The sequence below is a fragment of the Urocitellus parryii genome, chromosome 6, assembly GCF_045843805.1.
Source record: "Urocitellus parryii isolate mUroPar1 chromosome 6, mUroPar1.hap1, whole genome shotgun sequence".
NCBI lineage: Eukaryota > Metazoa > Chordata > Mammalia > Rodentia > Sciuridae > Urocitellus > Urocitellus parryii.
In genome coordinates, this window is record NC_135536.1 from 64,599,267 (window position 1) to 64,614,794 (window position 15,528).

Here is a 15,528-nt window from a genome sequence, read left to right on the forward strand (position 1 = left end):
CTCTCGACAGAATCTGTGATTCAACTCCAGGAAATTGTCCATCAGGCTTCAGATCCTGAGACCCTGTCTAGATCATCATCAGCAGAGTTCTCTGCAGCTGCTGCTCCTGGTAAGAACTGATTCTGAGAATTACCCATTTTTTCAATTCAATTCTGCCTTATTTGGACCTTCTGGTTCTTTTGTCTCTTTCTTCATTTACATTATATTTTTCATAGTTCACTTCAGCTTTGTATATCCCAGGAGATTGAATACCCACTTGACTCTCTTTATTTGCTATAATATGTCCAAACACTGAATTTGTGAATTCTGAATTGCTCCAAAGAGAAATATATATATATATATATATATATATATATATATATACACACACACACACAACATACTTCTCACATAGCTTATATTCTTAAATTCTAAAAATAATGCATCATCGTAGATTCTATTGTCCTTATTTTGCAAAAGGGAAAGAGAAGTGACTTCTCTGAGGCACCCCACTAACAAGTGCCAGAGCTGGAATTCAAACTCTATCCATCTGGTCCCAGAGCCAGAGCTTCTTACTCTGTGCTGCCCTGTATTTTTTCTATCCTCTGATCACCACATGAGAGCTGAGACAATAGAGAAGAGCATCATTTTATTCAGCCTCAACTGAGAACTTGAGTGTGGAGAGATTTAAAATTTTCACCACTCTAGATATGTCCATGAATGACTGAAAGCCCTGTAGGGATTGATTTTGAGTTCACATAGAGATTTTAGCAAATAGGCAAATTCACAAATATAGAATCTGCTAATAATGAGGATCAACTGTATTTAATCCCCAGTTAAATTCTATTACCCACACAGGGAACAAAGTCCTTGAAGTCCTCAGCCATGTTTTGGTCACCCTTTCCACCACCCGCTCTCCCCAGTCTCCAGCACATGCCCAGTGGCCTACATGCAGAAGCAGCTCAGCCATTGTTTTGCTAAATGAAAGGAAAGAATGCTTGCACTGTCTTCTGGATACTGCTAGGAGTCAATGTTTTTCAGTTCTCGATTTCTGTGTCCAGCCAAAATTGTTCTGCTAGGTGACAAGAAATTCCCTTTGGTATCATAAATCAAAGACTATGGCATTCCCTGTCCATACTTGGAGAATTTGCCATGTTATTTACAATAACCAGCAAGGGCAAGATTTAGACTTGCAGGTATATGAGTAGCTTCATGTACCAGTGTATAAATTTCTAAAAGACAAAGACTTTTATTAAACAAAGTCATAACACCATTATCATACCTAAACAAAAATGAAACAGTGACTCATTATTACCAAATATCCTATCAGTATTCAAATTTTCCCAGTAAAGATTTTTTTACAGCTGGTTTTTCTATAATCAAGATCTAAATAATGTCCACACATGGCCTTTGGCTAAAATATCTTTTCAAATATTTTCTAACAGAAGATCACTCCACCTCTTTGCTTTTTTATTCCCCCCAGCACCACCACCTTTATTTTATTTGGGGAGAAAACTGGGTCATTTGTCCCATAGAACCACATACGTGCTGGATTTTGCTAGTTGCCTTCCTGTCTGGGTCTCTGTTTCCTGAATATCTATTACACTGGCCATTTGAGCTAGAAGCTGTCTTGAGTCAGGCATGACATTTAATTTTTTTTTAAGCTACTACAGTTTTTTTTTATTTTTCAGTTGTAGTTGGACACAATACCTTTATTTTGTTTGTTTATTTTTATGTGGTGCTGAGGATCGAACCCAGTGCCTCACCTCACACATACGAGGCAAGCATTCTACCACTGAGCCACAGCCCAGCCCTGATGATATTAATTTTTAATTTATTTTAATCATAGAACACTATACCATTATTTTATTTATGGACTGCTAAGGACCGAACCCAGTGCTCCATGCATGTAAGGCAAGCACGCTACCACTGAGCCACAATCCCAGCCCCAGACTGATATTTTTTGGTAATAATTGATAAGTTTTATTGTGCATTTACAAGAGGAGGTACACAGTGTTCCATTATCTCTCTTTTGTAATGCAACCAGCCAACTGATGCTCATTAACTGCATCTTTTATTTCAGCAGGGCTTTGTAAAATGGAAATTCTATTCTTCCTTCTAAATTATGAACTGGAACATTGATCACCTTTTACTCTGACCTCTGGCTCCCAGGTGTTCCCCTTGTAAATCCCCCCAGTCCAAGGGAGAGGAGTTTCCCTCAGAGTCAGCCACTGCTAGAATTTGTGCCACCAGCAACACCCCCTGCCAGGCACCAGTGGATACCGGATGAGAGCGAGAGCCTCTGCATGGTCTGCTGCAGGGAACATTTCACTATGGTGAGTGGAACAGGGCCTCAGCATCACTGCAGGAATTGAAAGGAAAGCTCCTTTCAGTATCCACTTATAAACTAGAGGTGATATGTTAATTGACTCATGGAACTCTTGAGACTGTATACAACAATAAATGGTACCACACTTAGCACAATATCTGCCTGTAAGATTAATTCAATGTGAATGAAAATGATGATGATCTGATTTCTCTACTGTCTGTTTCCTGCTCCTCTGTTAAAGAGGTATAAGATGTCTATCAACCTCTCATAATGAAATGAGGTTGTACTTGTAAAAACATTTGGAAAAAGGATGCTTTTTCGTCATCATCAATACTGTGCAGAAATGTGATCCTCTCTGCCTGAGAAAGTCACTCTTTCCCCACAACTTTTTGGCTGTGTGTGTCCACGTGTTGCCTTATACACAAGTAAAACTTGGCAGAAGCTATTAATTGCAAAACTCTGCATGACTTGGATCCTTTGCCTATGAGTTGATGTCTTAAAATGGCAGCTTTCTAGGGGCAAGGCCTGCTGTATTCATTTTCAGTAGAGGCCCAAGTACCTGGTGCTCTTAACAAGCCACATCTGACTACAACCAAGTATAAATGGACTGATTGTGGTCTCACTTTTGCTTCTTCCCTCTTTTATCCCAATGACATTCCTCAGTTTAACAGGCGTCATCATTGTCGCCGCTGTGGCCGGCTAGTGTGTGGTTCCTGCTCCACCAAGAAAATGGTGGTGGAAGGCTGCAGAGAGAACCCTACCCGCGTGTGTGACCAGTGCTACAGTTACTTCAACCAAGAGTGAGTGTCCTGCAGTGAGACTGATACTGATACTGACCACTGCACCCTTCCCCAGGTCCTTTTATTTCTAAGAGTCTCATTCTAGAGAACATTTCAAATCTGGACCACTTCCAGAAATGTTTAATTTAACATTCATACTACAATGCCATTAATTCTACAGGAAAACGTTTGTAGACTGATCTTGGTCAGAGAAACTAGTATGAGAGGAGGTCGGGATGAGAGAAAGCAGTGTTTAAGGGGCGTGCATGCTGATCTCTGAAATCAGGACATTTGGTTTATCAATCCTCTCCAGATTGAGGCCACTGATCTTACTTCAACACTTCACCTATTTTCTGCTCAGACTGGCTTCAGCTGGACTCAGAAGGAATGTTACACCTGCAGAATATTTGGGTATCTTCTATATCAGCTCTAGTCCTAGCTTGTTACCCAGTTAGAAGAGCCCTTATACTTTCCCACACATAGTTCACCTCCAGAAAATTTTCAAACACTGTTCACACCTTTGTCAAGACAGATCAAAACCAGGTTTGCTGGCTAAGTGTCACTCAGTCTTTCCACTACTGATAACAAAGCTTATCAAGTAGTGAAACCAAGACTCTGGGAATAAGGGCCAAAGCAACTACCCAGAAGCAAAATTGCTTTGAATTCTCCATGCTTTTATTTTATTTAATAGACTTAATTAGATTCCACATTCTACTCAATAGCATTTTTATGTTGGTTTTAATATGAACAGAAATTGCTATACCTTCAAAGTAGAGAACAAGTATACAGAATCAAGGAGACCAATGGAAAAGCTATTACAGACTCTAGTAGTAAATGATGAAGTCCGTTACTGAGACAAAGAGAGACAGGGACATTTAAAAGGATGTTTAGGAGGTGGAATGGATAGGACATGGTGAAAGATTGGCTATGACAGGTGAGGGAGAGAAGAGTTATGGATGATTCCCTGATATCTCACTTGAGTAACAGAGTAAATGCCAGTGTTATACACTAAGCTCTAAACAAAGAGGAGGAATGATTCAGACACTTAATTTTTCTTTCTGTTTCTAGTACACCAGAGGAGAATCCAGGTCAATTAGAAGGTAAGGCCTCATCACATTCTCCATGACTCTTCATATGCTCAACTTGGCCCTGTCTTCAGTCTGCCTGCTACAGTTGTTACACTCAATGGCAACTCAATCCAGCTTGTTTGCCAAAGAAAATTCTTGGTTTTCTATCAGTTCTTGGTCTGTTTCCCTTGATGCTTATCATATTAACCTATCACACAGGCCCATTAGCTTTCAGTATTAAGAAGGTCAGCAACTAACAAATTTAGTCCTTATTTTTTCATAGGTTATTTCTCTCCCTAACCCCAAGTTCCACTTCACTACCATCCTAATATCCAAGGCTTCCTCCTTCCCCCTAGGTAGTCACTGTTAACAGTTTGGTCAATAACCTTCCACAGTAGGTTGTTTTTAGAGTATCTATTTGAGAACCATGTGCCTTTCAGGGTTTTTCATGTGAGGCAACAGAGTTGTATGACAACACTGTATGACATTCATCTCAGGTCTGTGCCTGGGGAAGAAGGTGGACATGCCTAATGGGGTCTCCTATAGGAAACAAAAGAGTCCAAGGAGAGAGAAAAGGGCCCTCAGATAGCAGGCGTGTATTTTGCCTTCAATCACTCCAGCTTACTGGACTGGGCTAGACTGAGCTGCAAACCAGTGACTGACACATGAATGACAATTCTCTTCTCAGTGCCAGACAGCTCTAAGAGCGAAAGCCCCCCATATTCATCTGTGGTGAGAGTCCCCAAAGTGGCTGAAGTGGAATGGATTTTGAGTCTGAATGAGGAGGAAAATGAGCTGGTGCGGAGTGAATTTTACTATGAGCAGGTAATGGTAATAAATTGTAATGGCTATTTAAGTTTCTTTATTGTGTTTAATAGTATGGCAGGAACTACAGAGGTAGGTGAATACAGCCTGGCCTGCACTTGCTTACTGTGAAATAATATGGGAGCTAAGACCAGTAATCCGGTTAAAGCAGAGGATGAAGAACATTTCAGGAAATGTATAAGAGGAGACCAGGAAAGGCTTCATGGAATTTAAGATGAGTCTCAGGAGCTGAGAATGTGGCTCAGTGGTAAAAACACCCCTGGGTTCAATCCCAGGGGCCAAAAATAATAATGATAATAAGATGAGTCTTGGAAAAGGGTTAAGAGTGTGATATGCAGAAATTTGGGCACTACAAGGGGAATGAAGATAGAGGAAGGAAAAAGTACAAAATTAAAATGTCTGAGTAAAGGCACAGTGTCAGAAACTACAGGGCATGATTGGGGAATTGGAAGTAAATGTGAAAGGAACATAGAATGTGGATAGGGAGTGAAAGGTAGATTTGAGAAGGACTATGAATTCTGCAGTCAGAAGCAGGGTAGGTGTCAGGGACCTAGCAAAGGTTTCCAGTTAAGCTTTAGGAATACTAATTAGACCAGCAGCATGTTCATGGTTTAAAACAGACTCCTCAAGGTGTTCAGACAAGCAAGCAATGCAGAGCAATGCATTAGTGAGACCGTAGACCAGAAAAAGGAGAGAGACCTGTGGACATTCTCAAAAGATAGGTAATATGTGGATATAACTGCCTTCTTCCCTGTAAAGTGACAAAACTTAACAGCCAGAACTTAGGCAGTGCCACTGAAATTAGATCTGCTTCTGCTTTGCAGTAGAACTTTTGACTCCTTCTTTCAGGGTCTTTCAACCTTTCAAAAAGGGAAGGATAAGTTCTGCCCTTTGATTGTATTTGAAGAATGGTTTGGTCCCTGAACTCACTGAGTGTGTCTCCCTTCTTTCTCCATCTCCAGGCCCCCAGTGCCTCCTTGTGCATTGCCATCCTGAATCTCCACCGGGACAGCATTGCCTGTGGCCACCAGCTAATTGAGCACTGCTGCAGGCTATCCAAGGGCCTCACCAACCCAGAGGTAGATGCAGGGCTGCTCACAGACATCATGAAGCAGCTACTCTTCAGTGCCAAGATGATGTTCGTCAAGGCTGGCCAAAGCCAAGACTTGGCTCTTTGTGACAGGTACATAAGAATGAGTTTCCATTCTGTTACATGGAGGTGGTTTTTATGCACCTCTTTTTCTGACACATCACTATGGTTTTTCACCTCCCCATCCTCTGACAAGACACACTGCAATGTTTGCATCTCACTTTGAGGTTAATGAAGTACTTACCTGACCACAAGTGGTCTTGCCACCCCGTCTTGTCTACCTACGTCCTTTTCTTTTCCAGAGTTATCCTTAAAGCAGAGTTCCTGTACCTGTATCCTATCTAAAAGAAAGTAAAGACTTCCCCTGATTAATTTGTAATTTAAATCATTTACGGAAGTACCTTTAGTGTCTGTGGAATTTTCTGGCTTTTAAAGGAAATATATCCTCCCCAAATGTGCAGTGGTTGACTTTCTACAGACCTCCACCCCAACACTGACCTCAGGGAGTTCTGCTTAATAGATCCATAAAAGCATCTTGGGAAGTGACTGATCCCTGCCACTGTGCCAATCTGAGTCATAAACTGGAAGTATCCATGGAAAAGGTGTGACCAGGCCTCCCTCAGGTTCCTGCACAACCTGCTTTGACTCCATTTATTAACTTGACAATGAAAACTCCTAATTCCATGCTCATCCACCCAGATGCGTGACTCACATCTCGTGTTCCCAACATCCGTCCTAACGAGATTTGGGAGCAGGGAGTGTAATTTTCTTTGAACTATAAATGCCTCCCTCAGACACTTGCTCAGAGTATTTGTCTACTCCACCAACTCCTAACTCCCTTTCCTCAGACAAGTCTGCTACCCCTCTGGGCCTCAGTTTCCTCCTTTATAAAACGAGAATGGTAATAATACTTAAATATCAAAGGGTTGTTAGGATAAAATGAAATCATCTACATCAAGGGCTAATAAATTAGCTGGTATGCTCCATGTACTACAAAAAATTTAATTATTCTTATTACTCCCATGAACATAAACCAGAGGTTGAGAAAAGCACATGGAGGTGGAACAAAAATGGGGGAAATGCAAAGGTGCTAGTTTTACTCTTTATATTGAGACAATGAATTATATGTCATTTGTCAATTCAATTAATGAAGAAATAGGTATATTTAAATAAAGTTTTAAAATAACCATAAAAAGCACACACTTATAATCTCAGCTGTAGTAGGAGGCTGAGGTAGGAGGATCACTTGAGCCCAGGAGTTTGAAGCTAGCCTGGGCAACACGCAAGACACCCCAGCTCAGTAAATAAGTAAATAAATAAACAAGAAGGGCTGGGGATATAGCTCAGTGGAAGAGCCCTTGCCTAACATGCACAAGGCTTTGGGTTCAATACACATGTGCACATTGTAATTATGAAAATAACCAAAAAGCTCCAAATTGCTGGAAAGGGATGAGAGTATGGGGGAATAAAACCAGAATTCTCTCCATGTAATAAAAGATAGAAAATAAAAGAAATATGGAAAAAGATCTAACACAAAAGTGAAAATATAGCCAAATATATCTCAAATAACAGTAATTAAATGAGATAAAATTTACTTATTAAAAGAAAAATAGTAGCCAGTGCGCTTGCCTAACATGTGTGAGGCACTGGGTTCGATCCTTAGCACCACATAAAAATAAATAAATAAAATAAAGGCATTTTTTCCATCTGCAACTACAAAAAAGAAAAAAGAAAAGAAAAAGAGGGGTGGGTATGGCTCAGTGGTAGAGGAGCACTTGCCTAGCACTTATGAGACCCAGTTTCATTCCCTGGCAACATTTTTTTAAAAGGGGGAAGAAAGAAAAGGGGAAAAAAAAAAACTTTGGGAGAGGAAACAAAGGTAACTTAAGTCCTGCATGTTCTTTAAAATCTGATGTATTTGGAGGAAATATTCACTTTAGACTGAGGGCAGCAGAAATGAAGGAAGGATTCAGCAGGATTCTCACCCACCCCAAGGTGCCTTGGGCTTTCTTGGTTTCAAATGACACTCTTTCTTCCCATCCCTGTATTCAGATATACTCATTGTAAGAACCTTTGTTGACCCTTTACAGCAGGAGGGGATTCATCTGTATGCTGCCATGCAAACCAGTTAAGAGGTCTTGGTTTGCAGGGTTTTCTACTGTTTTTAACTCATGCCTCCTTCTGATAGACAAACAAAAAAATAGATAAATGTTTAAAAACAAAATCTATATCATCTATATTAAATGTTTTCATTTTTAAAATGTACTTACATATCATGGTTCTAAATCTGCTTTCTTATACTATACTTTTTCCCTTATCCCTACAAGGTGAAGAATTACTCATTGATGTCCAGAATCCCTTTTGGTGAACAAGTCAGGATCCACACAGGGTTTTTTGCTAGAACTAAGGGACAAGATTCAGGAACTGTAGGTGTGGGCTTGTTTCAGGCAACACCAGACAGAATGGTGCAACACTTTAGGTTCTCTGAGTACATAACACTTTTTTAAATATTTTTTTAGTTGTCAATGGACCTTTATTTTATTTATTTATATATGGTGCTGAGAATCAAACCCAGGGCCTCACACATGCTAGGCAGTGCTCTACCACTGAGCCACAACCCCAGCTCCCTCCATAACATTTTTCCAGTCCTCAGATGTCAGGAGTAAGGTCACAGGAGCAGTCCTGGTGGGCTATGAGGAGTGTCCTCTCTTAGCCCAAGGAGAGGATGTCAAGTCCCAGAGCCTAGACTAAAAGGGCCAGAACGCCTCCACACAGGAATACCTGCAAGAAATGGTAGTAACGTGACCTCTGTATTAACCAAGAATACAGGTCATCGATACTACAGCCTCCCAAGTAAGCAGGATTCCAAAAGACTAAAAAGCAAATGGGTAACTTGTGAGCACCCAATAGTCAATATAAAGGCCTTGTCTCAAATAGAAACCCTGAGCATCTCCATTCTAAACAATAATGAACATTTAACAAGTGCTGAAAAGTTTCAGACACTGTCTTTTTTAAAAATATTTATTTTTTAGTTATAGGTGAACACAATATCTTTATTTTATTTTTATGTGATGCTGAGGATTGAACCTGGTGCCTCATACATGGTAGGCGAGTGCTCTATCTCTGAGCCACAACCCCAGCCCCAGACACTGTCTTTTACTAAGATATTTCATTAAAACTCCCAATTGTTATACCCATTATACAGATGAGTGAGTTGAGGCAGAAAAAGTTTAAGTCAGTTGCCCCAGATCACAGAGCTGGGGTTCAAAAAGTCTGACTCTAGAAACTTCACTCACAGTGTCTATATATCTCTCAATTCTCATCATATTTCACATTGAAAATGAAATAGAAAACCTTTAAGCAACAACAATTCTTAGTAAGACTCTGCAACCTCATTACTGGGTTTTTTCCTCCCTGTAGTTACATCAGCAAGGTAGATGTACTGAATATTTTAGTTGCTGCTGCCTATCGCCATGTGCCATCTCTAGATCAGATCTTGCAGCCAGCTGCAGTAACCAGGCTAAGGAACCAGCTTCTTGAAGCAGAGTACTACCAATTGGGTGTTGAGGTAAGCCAAAAACAAAGCTTACTTCTCCCCCACTGTAATGAGTTGTCTTTGCTCAGCCTTGAAAATGGTCTTGCCATTTCTCAGTTGTCTTGACCAAGGGGAAGTATCCAGGGCATGAGCAGCATGGGAACATGCTGGCATGGGTGCAGAGTGGCGGGGAGGTGGTTAGCCACAGGGATAAAAGAGGTCATTGGCACATCCTCAGGTCTGCATGTATGCAACATCTCTCACCAAAAGGAGCAATTTTTCTTCCAGGTCTCTACAAAGACTGGGCTTGATTCCACTGGGGCGTGGCATGCTTGGGGCATGGCCTGCCTCAAAGCTGGGAATCTCACTGCTGCACGGGAGAAGTTCAGTCGCTGTCTGAAGCCCCCTCTTGACCTCAATCAGCTGAGTCATGGCTCACGACTGGTACAGGATGTGGTTGAGTACCTGGAGTCCACAGTGAGGCCCCTCATTTCCTTGGTAAGAGCAAAGCCAGCTCTAGGAGGGAAGACAGGAACAGTAGGGACCCAGGAAAAGGGTCAGCTTAGATGCAGCTGACAGTGTTAGCCCTGGCTAGAAACTGCCAACTTGATATTTCATTTCCTCCCATTACATATAGTTAGATAAGACACTAGTTATTGTTGAATAAATAACACAGAGTCAATTTTTTTTAGAAAAGGAAACTACAGAACTTTTTTTAAAAAATAAAAAAAATTGCTGGGGCTAGGGTTGTGGTTCAGTAGCACAGTGCTTGCCTCTCACATGTGAGGCACTGGATTCAATCCTTAGCACCACATAAAAATAAATAAACAAAATACAGATATTGTATCTACGTATAACTAAAAAATATTTTAAAAATAAAAAATATTTTAAAAATAAAAAGTTGCTAGGCATGATGACACATACCTATAATCCCAGCAACTCAGGAGGCTGAGGCAGGAGGATCACAAGTTCAAGACCAGCCTCAGCAACTAAGCCAATCTCTAAACAACTTAGTAAAAGCCTGACTCAAAATAAAAAATTAAAAGGGCTAGGGATATGGTTCAATGGTTAAGCACCTCTGGGTTCAATTTCCCAGTACCAATTAATTAATTAATTAAAATAAAAACTCATGTATAATCCCATGCCCAGACTAATTAGTATTTAAGATTTTGGCATGTATGTGTAGCCCGGGCTACTCAGAAGGCTAAGGCAGGAGAATTGCTAGTGTCCAGGAGTTCAGAGCCAATATAAGCAAGATCTCAAAAAAAAATTTTTTCTGAGTTATTTATTTATTTATTCATTCATTGTAGGTGGACACAATGCCTTTATTTTATTTTATTTTTTAATGTGGTGCTGAGGATCAAACCCAGTGCCTTCCACATGCAGGGCGAGTGCTCTGCCACTGAGCTACAACCTTAGCCCCCTGAGTTATGTTTTTGAGTGCAATTCAAGTTATACCATATTATAATATATAGAATTTTGTATTCTGTTACTTTTCTATTCTCAAAACTAGAGAATGAGCATTTTTCCATGTGAAAAAGCCTTTGAAAGCACTCTTTCCATGCCTGATGAGAACTTACTGAATTCCATTTTTCTCTCCCACTCTCTCCTTTCCTGTCAGCAAGATGATGATTACTTTGCCACCCTGAGGGAACTGGAAGCTACCCTTCGGACCCAGAGCCTCTCCCTGGAGGTGATTCCTGAAGGGAAGATTATGAACAATACCTACTACCAAGAATGCCTCTTCTACCTGCATAACTACAGCACCAACCTGGCCATCATCAGTTTCTACATGAGGCACAGCTGCTTGCGGGAAGCCCTGCTTCACCTCCTCAACAAGGTGGGACCCAAGACACAGCCCACAAAGGGCAGTTCCCGCCTCACCCCGCTCACTTGGGCCTCCACATCCCCCACCATAGGCTCAACCCATTGTTGAGCTGTGAAATCAAATCCGGCAGAGTCAGGTCAAAATGGAAGACTCAGTCTACACAAACATTGTCCACTGATTGTGTGACAAGTCTTAACTCAATCCTAAAATACTCTCCTGATTGGCAATAGTAAATTTCATCCCTTCTCCCAAAATGTTCAGCAGAATCACAGTATGATGCCTGGGATGAGACACTTAGTGTGAACCTTGTGACATGGGGCACCCACCTCCCACAGGGCCTAGGACTGTGTCCACTCAGAGTTGTTGCCACAAGGGCCATGAACATGCATAGCACAGGTCCTGTGTACATGGTGGAAGGACAGTGTACTCCACTCACTTTGTTCTCACATCCTCTACCCTCCTCCTCTTGGAGGCAAAGGCACCACTGAGGTGCATTATTTCTTTGGAGCCAGGACTTCATTTCACCATGATCCTTCATCATTCCTTTTTTATCTGAATATTGCTTGATCACTTTCTGAGAAGCTAGCTGATACTGACCAAATTTTATAGAAAATTAAAAGAGCTCAAGGTAAACTGCCTTGAATCAATGAAGACAATGAAAGTTTCAAATACACACATCTTCTAAGGTTGCTCCAAATGACATCAGCAGTGCACAGAACTGTGGTAACCAGACACCTACAAGATAGTGAAAGAGAAATGTTTTCACCACTGCTTGGTTTACTGTTGTGTCTTAGCTACTAACCAGGTCTCAAGAATCAAGAATCACATAAAAGTCATGTTATTTGGAATTTAGTTTCTAACTTTTTCCCTTTTTCTCTGCTTCCAAAAGAGTTTAGAGGTAAAGATGCTTCTCCCAACCACAGATTGAGAGTGGAAATCATTTAGTCCTATTTCCTTAGATAACTGTGGTTCACAGAGCTAAGCTGCTTACCTAAATACCCAGATATAAGCTGACAACAGCATTGCCCCTACTTTACATCTATCAGCTTAGGAAGGAAGCCTTCTTTTTATCTCCTGTAATCACAGTTACCCTTGAACTGAAATGTCTTATTTGTATTCTCAAGCAGGGAGGGACACTATAAAACTGACACCAGAATGCCTGGGGTATGGAAGGTGTTCTGTTTCTAGCCTGTCCATTTCATCCCTTTGCGTATACTGCCTGTAGAGTGAGCCTCCTAAAACTTGAAAACACCCATGTTCTTGATCTCCCTAACAGGCCTTTAGTGGATCCCCACTGCCACAAGATGAAGTCCAAATCCCTTAGCATTCTAGAGCACCCACCAGGATCCATCTGCCATATTTCTCTAATTAACTTTCATCACAAATCCTATCTGTACCTGTATTTCAGACTCATCAAATTATTTAAGTTTCCTGATTGTACCATGCACTATCTTTGTGATTTTTTTCTTTTTTTTTTTTTTTTTTGGTACTGGGATTAAAAAGGAAAACCACTACTTAAAAGAATTACTCGGGTTGATTTGTTAACATTAGAAAAGAGGCAGAAATGGGAGATGGTAGACCAGGGAGGAGGCTATTGCAGCAATCCACCTGGTGGTGAACAGCTTAGATAAGCCCGGGCAATGAGGTAGCCAGAAGGGCCAGCTTCTCTATATAATTTTATGGTAGAGCCAATAGGACTGGCTGACTAATTTGATGTTGGAGTTTGGGGGAAAAGATGATTCTAAAGTTATTGACCTGAACAGTTAACAAATGGTATTACCATCTGAAAAAAGGAAGACTAGAAGGAGCGGGTTTCAAGGAACACTCCGGAATACTGTTTTGAATGTATTATGTGTATTGAATACCCAGGACATGTTTAGGAAGTGATTTGGATATCATGGGGTAAACAGTTCTGGAGTTTAGGAGGTGATGACCAGGCTGGGTATGGGCATCATCAGCACTGGGATAGTACTTAAGTCATGAGACTGGACAAAATCACCAAGAGAGAAAAGGTTCAGATGGAAAAGAGAACAAGTTCCTGCTAAACCTCAGGGAGACTGGGAAAAATCAACAAAATGAAATTGAGAAGACACAGCCAGAAAGATAGAAAGAAAACCTACAGAGGTTGGTGTTCTTTAGGTCAAATGAAGTTTTTTACAATTAAAACTAAAAATTTAAATTAAAAAGTTTTTTGAGGTAGAGGAAGCTGTTATCAAAAGTTGCTGATAGGAACAGGGCACGGTGGCACACACCTATAATCCCAGTAGCTTGGGAAGCTGAGGCAGGAGGATCTCAAGTTCAAAACCAGCCTCAGCAGCTTAGTGAGACCCTAAGAACTCAGTGAGACCCTATCTGTAAATAAAATATTTTAAAAGGCTGGGGATGTGGCTCCGTGGTAAAGTGCTCTTGGGTTCAATCTCTGGTACCTACCCACTGCCAAAAAAAAAAAAAAAAAAAAAAAACTGCTGATAGGCCGGGGATGTAACTCAGTGGCAGAGCACTTACCTAGTATGTACAAGGCCCTGGGTGCCATCCCCAGCACTACAGGGAAAAGCTGCTGGTAGATCAGGTAGAAAAGGAGACTAAGAGTTGACTCTTGGGATTAAATTAATAGTTTAGAGGTCCCTAGTGACCTAAGACACAGTTTGGGTTGTATTTGGGTCCAAAAGTGAGGTCAGAGCAGATTCAAGATGATATCCTGGGAGAGAAAGTAGTGACAGCATAGATAACTCGGTCAAGGAGCTCTTCTACAAAATGAAGGAGATACATGAAGCAGTCACTAGAGTGGGATTCTCAGAGGTATCTGTGACACACAAAAGATTAAGCATTGTGCTAGGAGGATGCTAAAGTATATGAATGAAAGAAAATTCAGAATAGATCCCAGACTGAGCCAGAATTCAGCTCCAGGCTCCAGACTTCTGATTCTCACTTTGCCCTGCTGCAGGAGAGTCCTCCAGAAGTATTTATAGAAGGCATTTTCCAGCCAAGCTATAAAAGTGGGAAGTTACACACTTTGGAAAACTTGCTGGAATCCATCGATCCAACCTTGGAGAGCTGGGGCACATACCTGATTGCCGCCTGCCAACATTTGCAAAAGAAGAACTACTACCACATTCTGTATGAGCTGCAGCAGTTTATGAAGGTAATAGCAGCCCCCTCCTCCCTGGTGCCCCACCATACAGGGAAAGCTGTAAGATGAGGAATACGACTGCCATTTTGATCCCTTGCCTTGCTATTTGACCTTAGGACAAATCCATCTTGCTGTCTAGCATTGTTAAAAAGATATTCGAACTTTTATGCTAAATTTAGGGATAAACTTTAGACTTGTCCATAATACCATTCTTCACAATTCAAGGAATATAAAGGTAAGAAAGATACAGAATTCATAAGGAATGATGGAAAAGTATTTTCAAAGAAAATACATGAAAAGAGAAGCAACACATTTCTCCTAATCTGTGTGAGACTTGCCACTAAATCACAGAGAAATTATTTAATACTACGTTAAGAGTGAAACCATTGTGAATGAAGAAGCAGAAGTATCCTTTTTTTTATTATTTTGGGGATATGAAATAATGTCTAACCCAAAAGTTTAGCTGGTCAGTTCACTTTAGGGTCTGTTGAGCTCTGAAGTGACTGACTCAAAATAGCAGTTCAATTGGTGACCAATGCATAGCAAGGAAAAAGAAGCAAGAGATAAAGATGGAGACATCACTAGGGCTAGATGGGAATCAGATCAGAATTCTCATCATGTCCTGCCTCCAACATCCCTGATCTCTTTTGACCTGAACGTTCATTTTTAACTTCTAGGACCAAGTCCGGGCTGCCATGACCTGTATTCGGTTCTTCAGTCACAAAGCAAAGTCATATACAGAACTGGGAGAGAGGCTTTCATGGTTGCTTAAGGCCAAGGACCACCTGAAGATCTACCTCCAAGAAACATCCCGCAGCTCTGGAAGGAAGAAAAATACCTTCTTCCGAAAGAAGATGACAGCAGCAGATGTATCCAGGTAGCTCAAGGCTTGGAAGCTAATTAGTGCAAGGCAGAAAAGCTGGGATGGAGTGTCTGTGCCCATGCCCTGTGTCCTTAAAAAACACA

General features: G+C 41.0%; 1 protein-coding gene across 2 annotated transcripts in view; it reads left to right on the top strand.

Moving 5' to 3' along the window:
* Positions 1-15,528, top strand: part of Zfyve26 (zinc finger FYVE-type containing 26) — a 59,569-nt gene that overhangs the window by 35,652 nt on the left and 8,389 nt on the right. For both annotated transcript variants that reach the window (XM_026385105.2, XM_026385103.2), the window contains 11 exons: positions 11-109; positions 2,152-2,315; positions 2,972-3,108; positions 4,156-4,187; positions 4,843-4,979; positions 5,942-6,162; positions 9,490-9,637; positions 9,893-10,102; positions 11,226-11,444; positions 14,377-14,574; positions 15,240-15,439. In XM_026385105.2, the coding sequence (XP_026240890.2) occupies positions 11-109; positions 2,152-2,315; positions 2,972-3,108; positions 4,156-4,187; positions 4,843-4,979; positions 5,942-6,162; positions 9,490-9,637; positions 9,893-10,102; positions 11,226-11,444; positions 14,377-14,574; positions 15,240-15,439 (1,765 nt within the window). The remainder of the gene's footprint in view (positions 1-10; positions 110-2,151; positions 2,316-2,971; positions 3,109-4,155; positions 4,188-4,842; positions 4,980-5,941; positions 6,163-9,489; positions 9,638-9,892; positions 10,103-11,225; positions 11,445-14,376; positions 14,575-15,239; positions 15,440-15,528) is intronic.